Genomic DNA, 8,040 nt, shown 5'->3' on the forward strand with positions numbered 1-8,040 from the left:
AACCTACAATATCCTATGGTCTAATGTTGATTTATTTGTTTCTCTGTAAGCAGGTGTGGTTTTCTCACTTTGGAAAACTGTGATTTATTATTTTTTAAGTTTTTGCAAGCTGCTTTACATGTGAATTATATTCCCAAGAAAACTAATGGTGGGATAACTTCACATTCTGGACTATTTTGAAGCTGGTTGGAAGAATCCTTTTTTCACCACTTTTCCACAAGAAGAAAGCCAAATATTTTGTATTGTCTTAATTGCCAAAAGTTTTAATAAGTTTCAGTTCTGATTACCTATTATCGCATAACAACCCCAAAGCAATGGTTTAGTAACCCCCAAACAACGACAATATTAATTATGCTCTCAAGTCTGCAACTGGGGCAAGATTCTGTGGGCCGACTCATCTCTGCTCTATTCAGCATTAGCTAGTCCAAGGTTAGAAGCTCGAGTCACCTGAAGATTTGCTCGCAAATCTTGGGTGGCTGTGGTTACTACTCCCATGTGGTATCTCCAGTCAGGTGCCTTCAGGGCAGCCTGAATCATACGTGTTGACTCATGGCTCCCAAAGCTCAGTCCCAATGAGGCGCAGATGGGACAGCTGAGAATAGATGACACAGGAACAGATGGGAGCTCTAGCACCTTTCCCAACCTGGTCTCCTAAGTCCTACCCATTACTTCCACCTTATTCTGTTTGTTAAAAAGACAGTCAACAAGGGTGATCCATAATCATGGAGAGGGGAATTAGACTTAACCTTTTGATGGGAGAAGTGTCAAAAAATGTGTGAACATGTTTTAAAACTGTCACAGCATAAAAGGGGAAATTAATCCAGTACTTTTAAATATCACTCTGGAAAATAATCGTGTGCATTTCTAAAGTTGCTTCACAGAAACTGCACTTAAGATGTAAATTTTTTTCATATAAAACTGGGTTTTTTTCCAGGTTGACATAAATTGAAAAGTAAAGTTGTAATATGATGGTTTAATATACATATATATTGTAAAATGATTACCACAATCAAAATGCAATCAAGTTAATTAACATATCACCTCATATAGTTATCTTTTGTGTGTGTGTATGAGAACGTCTGTTTGCATTACTATGTTCCATTGACTCCTTATAACAAGACTTGTTATCCCAAGTCATCTTGACAAAAAATCAAGGTACAATAAATGAAATTCCAAAATATATGCAAATATTAGTTTCCTTAACAGAGGAATTTTGAATTCTGACTCATCACAGACACATATACAAGGATTAAGCTATTAAAGAATTTTCATACCATTTTGAAATTAGAGTTCGTGCATATGAGTTAATATGTTGTTTTTTACACAAAATCATTCCAAAAGTATCTTTCTTAAACTGGGAAAATAGTTTTAAAGAATGAAGACCAAATCTCTAAAACTGAGACGACCCAAAAGAATAGTGAAGAAAAAAATAAAACAAAAACATTAAGGTATAATGGTTAAACTGATAAAGTCATTGAATCTTGAGATTATAAAAGATTAACAAAATCCCTGTAAATGGTTGACCAAAAATACTGTATCACTGAATTTGCTAGAATAACATTACACAAGAAAAGTTTATTTCTCATTTACATAGCAAGCTAATCTGAATGTTCCAAGTCAATAGAAAGCTTTCCTAAGCTTGAGAGATTAGTGCCAACCATAAGAGGACTGTGCCCTATTACACGGAGGTTACCAGGAAGCTCATTATCCCATTTGCCAGGGCTTCAAGATGTACGCTTGGTTGTCTACCCTTTGTATGTTAGGAAAGGTGGCACATGGTACAGATTTCTAGGCAGCCATCGGTGGTTTTGCCAGTCTGTCAGAGATCAGTATAAAGTAAAACTGGAAGACAATGACAAGAAAGACTAGAGGGAAAAGTGTATGAATGGATCTCTTAGAGACGGCATAAAGTATACATATCTTTATGTATCATGTTACTGCCCATCAGGGAATACACCAATGAGAAGCCACTTTGTAACCAGATGGACAGGATAACCGGTCCTGCAGATATCAACCTGCCTCTTTCCTTGGCCATCCTTGTGCTTACAAAATGGATCCAGGATAATAGTGGTCACAGCGGCATGGATGGAAGCAATGCCTGGGCTTATAATATGGACTTTCCCTCAGTGTAGCTGACTGAGCATGTCACTTCTAAATTTCCAACCAGCCAGTATTAGAAATGGAGCCTTTGCCCCAGACATAACATCATTTCTTTGGGGGCTGAGTGGGTGGATAACAGGAACCAAGTTAAATGCCAGCAACCAGATTCTGTTCTTCCAGGATTTTACCACCTGCGCTGATACTGAGGGGCCCAGTTCGATGGCAACATCCCCACCGCCAATTTGAGACCTCTAAGCACAGTCACTGCTAAGCTTCTCAAAGTTGTCTGTGCCTCCTCACTTCCTTAGTAAAGGAAATTCCTCTGAATTGTCCCAAGCAACACAGTAAGATGGCAGGTTCTTGGGCCAATCTACCATATCAATTCTAACTCCCCTGTCTTTATGAATGTTCTGAACTATTTTGTATTCTACCACACGATGTTTTATTATTTCCACTACTCTTTTACTCTAGTGTATCAAGGCCAGGCTCCTAAGGAACAACAAAGCTACATGGATGAGCTCTAGGTGTCGCCCCCATAATGTGGAAACACAACTCATGGTGAGTAACGCCATGTCAACGAATTCTCCCCTTTGTAGCCTAAGGTTCTGTGTCACCCGTCTCCCATTTGCCTACCACCCTCTACTCAAGATCTTCTTCCACCTTGGCCCCCAAGTTCTTGTCAATACATGTTAACCAATATATTCGCATGGCTTGTACTCTCAGTTTAACTTCTCGGAGACCTAACCTTGATTATCAGTGATTTGGCTCAAGTGAGGTCTAGGACCATGACTTGAAATGCAATGAGGCCAGCGGCAGTGATCGTGAAGTCCAGAGGTTACACAGTTGATTTCTGAAAGGAACTGTACTCAGAGAAATCTGAGAAGGCCCCGGATGTTTGTCTAATACAATATTCCTTTCAGGGCAAGAAGGTCTTCAGGGTTATACATTTAGCATTTACTTGCCCTTTCCCTGTGATGTATGGATCTCTATATGGACTAAAAACAACTAATCTTTTTTTATATGAAAACTGTATAACTTAATTTCTCTGTGATAATTAGCCTCCTTAGCAAAGCATACAAGGAGAGGCAGAATTTTTCATCATCAGACCAAATACAGACTACACTTACAGGCAAGAAATTAAACTTCTTAAGGCCTAAGTTAAAAGTAAAGTAAGGAGTGTGAGTAATAACTAATATCAAGATGTCAGCAATATCAAGAACTCACTGACTTACTGTAAAGGCATTTTTAAAATTAAATTCCTGCATTTCTACTAAATCGTGAACTTTCACAAATTTATAAATTCAGCACTTTTATCATATTAACTATATGAAATATAACTGTATATTTCATTCAAAAGAAATAAAATAAAAGTCAACTGAGGCCTATGGAACGGTAGTTTAATAAAATTATTAAGCAGAGTTTATTTGGCAAGGCAAACTGGATAGCAACGCATCAGGAAGTTATAGTGAGTGCTATTCCGTGTAATAAAGAAAAAGGTTTAGTGTGAAGCAGAGTGTACAAGACACAAACAACCAAAAAGCAAACTATGTATATTTCAAAACACAGCTGTGGCTTCTGTTCAGTCATTTCATATCTCTAAGAGAATTATTTTTTTTAAGAAACCGCATACAAAGGGTAAATTTAATTATCATGTGAATATTTGAAACTCTCTGACATAATACATCCCCTAGGATTACATGTTTGCTAAACAGATTTCCGTCTCTTTCCAAACACATTATTGATCAATTTAGCCATTGATTTAGATCCACTGGGTCTTCTCCTTTCTTTGAGTTTGAAGTTTGTCAGGATGTCCTTGATAATTCTGATAAACATCATTTCTACCTCCAGAGACTGCTCTGCTGCGGACAATTCACAGAACTGGCATCGGTTATCCAATGCCAGCTTTTGCCCTTCTTCCCAGCCAACCTCTCGTACATGACAGAGATCTTGCTTGTTACCAACCAAAAGCACAGCTGATTCCATAGCTCTGAAATACAGAACACAACTCTAGCAAGATTATTTCACATATATTTTTTCTCATCAAGTAGGTTTATAACAAAATGAATTATGGACCACCCCAAAAAATACTCTGTGTGTGTGTGTGTGTGTGTGTTCCTTGTAGTCATATGTATGCATCTGACACATACTCGCATTTACTTACAAAGATTATTTTGGATAGAAGTTAGTGTGTGACACAGAAGCAGCAAGACTCTTAAAGCATAAGATCTGCATTGATACAAACCTATTCTTGAATTATGGCTCTGTTTACTAATAAGGCATGATTGTTACTTTTCCCACTTTCAATTTTCCTACATGTAAAACAATGGCAAAATAGCACTCATTACACAGAATTCTCATAGAGATTAAATTAAATGATGGATATAAAAATACCTAGCATAGTAACAGGCAACAAAAGATGCTTACCGAGTATTATTTTTCATTTCCTTATCAATTGAAAGAGAAGGACTAACTAATGTCTCTTTACAGAATAGTTACTGTAATTGAACAATTTAGATATAATTTTCACAGGGAAAATATTGCTCAATACTCCTGCTGTTTGTTCTTTGTTAATATCCATTATACCATACTCTAGAGAAAAATGTTATGATCTCATGACCTTGTATGAATTTTCTATTTATTGAAGAAATATGTTTCTTTGTTAAGATAATGTCTTCAGCAAATATCAATATATTCTCTTTGGTTATAGTGACACATTTCTAAAACAGAATTTCGTTTGAAGGATATAGTAAGACAACTAGTCCTCAAATGCCATAGAGCTCTGTCCAGTTATCTACTTCAGGGGAAAAAAATGGATAAATGCAGTCTTCAACTCTATCTGAAGAGATACTGTCTTTATATTCTGTTCAAAGTTGGCTTTATTCACATGATGGTGTGAGTGGTGAGGGGAAGAAGCACTGCATGTGTTAGACTTTTGAGGGTATTAATATCTTTTTTCTGTATAGGTCAGAAAATTATTGTAAAGGATTAATGGGAAAGGGTAAGTGAAATATTTGCAGACTGAGTCACAAATATCAGATGCAATTTTATAAAACAGTAACATTTTTTGCTATTTTAGTCTATCTACATATTTAGAACTGGAAATACTCAAAAAATTACTTAGTACATTAAGAAAATTGCCTGAAAAATGTCAAGAATAGGTGTTTTCATTTTATGTATTTGAGTATTCTTAAGTGATTCTTTCAATTTGGAGGAATAGTAAAGGAAGTTTATTACTATCCCTTACCTAAGTCATGCTGCTTAAATATGAGGCATTTAATGGTTAAAACAATGGAGTTCAAAAAAAAATCTGTAATATAAGAGGAAATCAGAGCTGTGAGGTGCCTTAGTAAAATCACATCCTTTTCTCCTACCGTATTTCTATCAGTTTTATAATCAGAAAAGTTAGGTCTAGAGATTAAAGTGGTACCTAAGGTCAATCAGATATAAACAAGAAGGTACACCAACTGACTCCAGGGAAATACCCTCTATCAATTATTAGCCATGCTTTCTTGATAGTGGGCATTTAAAATAGATATAAAAACACATATATGAATTTTCAGTACTAATACTGTGTTTCTTGATTCTCAGATTAAGAATGTTATTTCAGACTCTAAGAACAAATCTAATCAAGACCACAAAGAATCCTTTCTATCAGCATGTTGAACAAACATAAATATTTTAAATGCAAAAGGCTAAAACAAAAAAAAATAAGGAAAGCTAAATGGGAAACTCATATGGTTAAACGTACCTACTAATACAAGAATGGTTTAAGGCACAGCTATGTCTTCCTTCATAGTTACTCATGTCAGAACAATTAACAATGGGAAATCATTGATCAGCTCTTTATTTTAGGAGATGAAACAGAGAAAAATGTATCCGCATACTTAGAATTTGTAATAGTCTGATTATTCAGTCTATTTTGCTTTGATAGATTGAACAACCCAATGACTAGGAATTGGATGCCAAATGTAATAAATTTGGATTTATTTAGTATCCTTAACATTTTTGTGGGAATGAAAAGAAAGGTTGGAAAGTGAACTGTCTTGTGTACAGAGGGCCATTATTTTGCAAGTGAGTGTCATGTTAACAATAGAAGCTGTCTTGTAAAATAGCCATTTACTCAGAGCGAGTAACTGTTTATGTCAGCCAGGATATAAAGTACTCTCATCTTATTCCTTTTACTCCATGTGTAACTCGGTGAATTGTTCAGGGCTGTTAAATTTTGTAATTGGAAGGCTGTATTAAACTCTTCCTAATGATGCTTATAGCTATATGATGATTTACTCAAAAGAAAGGAGAGAGGAATGAAGAATATCTTACCTTTTACAATGACTAGTTTGTGGCTCCCGAATTCTGTAGATCAGGGCTTTTGCAAAAGCAAATGAGGACCTGTCACTGATGTCATACACAATAACAAACCCATCTGCCCAGTGCAGCTCACTTGTGAGGGAAAATTTTGCTTTCTGTGGCTGAAAATAAATCAAGCACATTGAAACTGGTGGGATAGTTCACCTGAATTTTACACTCTAGACAATTAATTAATGGAAAACCCATTTCACCTAAAAGAGACGTTAATAAGCCAAAGACTGATATTTTCTAAAATGTAGTTTCCTTGGTTCTCTCTTCCTTATCATTCTTTCTTTATTAAAAGTGATTAAATGTTTAAAATAAAGAGAAAGTATAATAAAGTTTTATTATCTCTCTCACTTGCAACTTTTCTCTAAGAAAATATCTTTAATTTTTTGGAAGTTGGATAAGCTCTAATAGTTGCCCTTTGAAATAACATTCACATATTTGTTCTGAGAAGAGAAAATATTTTCTATCAATATTAGTAAAAGGATTATCTATTGATTTTTGGTACTAGATTTAAATTCGGAAAAAAAAAAAACACTGATAAGGTTTAGCTAAAAACATTTAAGGGATATTTTACATAGCTAAATGAATCTATCTCCTGGAGTTATTTGGAAGTCTTGAACAGCTGGCCATTCCTTCTCTTATTTAGATATTCCTATTTTAACTTTTTGTCTTTGAATAGACACAGGAGTTTGTACTAAAAATCTACCTTACTTATGGTTTATTGACAGTGATTAGTTACAAATGCAACTTAGTGAAAATATAAACTGAATTGATAAGCCATTAAACTATTAGCTTCTTTTTTTAAAAAGATTTTATTTATTTGAGAGAGAGAGGCAAGAGCACAAGCAGGGAGAGTTACAGAGGGAGAGGGAGAAGCAGACTCCCTGCTGAACAAGGAGCCCGTGCTCAGGATCCCAGGATCATGACCTGAGCTGAAGGCAGTCACTTAACCGACTGAGCCACCCAGGTGCCCCTAAACCATTAACTGCTAATAGCTATACTGTGACCACCTAGAAATATAATGCAGCCTAATATTGTTATTTTAAAGATATTTGTACTGTGATAATTTTTATTATAACTTCACAGAGAAGCTAGATAATGGAATGTATAATATTAAAAATCATCTCTTAAAACTTTAATTAAATTGAGAATAAATTTCAGTTTTAAGACGGGCAACTTTATTTTCATTTACTCTTCTCCAATCTTCTTCAAATCGTAATTGAAAAAATAAAATAAAAGCATATTTTTTTTTACTTACTTGAGAACAGGGGTCGTATACTTCTAGATTCAGTTGCTTCCCTTCCAAATACAAATGCTTACTATAGATAGATTCTGCAAAATATGCATACATTCGTTGTCAGTATGGAAATACACCAGAATAAAAAAAAAATGAACTCATATTTGGATCACAGCGCTGCAAATTCAACTAGTTATCTTCTAGAAGAATAGTACAGTGGCTTTTTTGAAACGTTAGTGGTCAAATACATGCATTTATATATATAACATATAAATATATTGTTATATATGTTATATATATTTATATAATATATAATATAATATAATATTATATATTATATTATATAT

At 34.7% G+C, this 8,040-nt stretch overlaps 1 protein-coding gene across 1 annotated transcript in view; it reads right to left on the minus strand.

Moving 5' to 3' along the window:
• Positions 1-3,501: 3,501 nt before the first annotated feature.
• The window catches only part of RERGL (RERG like), a 9,827-nt gene continuing 5,288 nt past the window's right edge, over positions 3,502-8,040 (minus strand). The window contains exons 3-5 of the mRNA XM_002921837.4: positions 7,715-7,788; positions 6,421-6,569; positions 3,502-4,087 (exon numbers count right to left, since the gene is read on the minus strand). Coding sequence (XP_002921883.1) covers positions 3,805-4,087; positions 6,421-6,569; positions 7,715-7,788 — 506 coding nt within the window. The 3' untranslated portion in view covers positions 3,502-3,804. The remainder of the gene's footprint in view (positions 4,088-6,420; positions 6,570-7,714; positions 7,789-8,040) is intronic.

The sequence above is a fragment of the Ailuropoda melanoleuca genome, chromosome 16 (genome assembly GCF_002007445.2).
Source record: "Ailuropoda melanoleuca isolate Jingjing chromosome 16, ASM200744v2, whole genome shotgun sequence".
Classification (NCBI taxonomy): domain Eukaryota; kingdom Metazoa; phylum Chordata; class Mammalia; order Carnivora; family Ursidae; genus Ailuropoda; species Ailuropoda melanoleuca.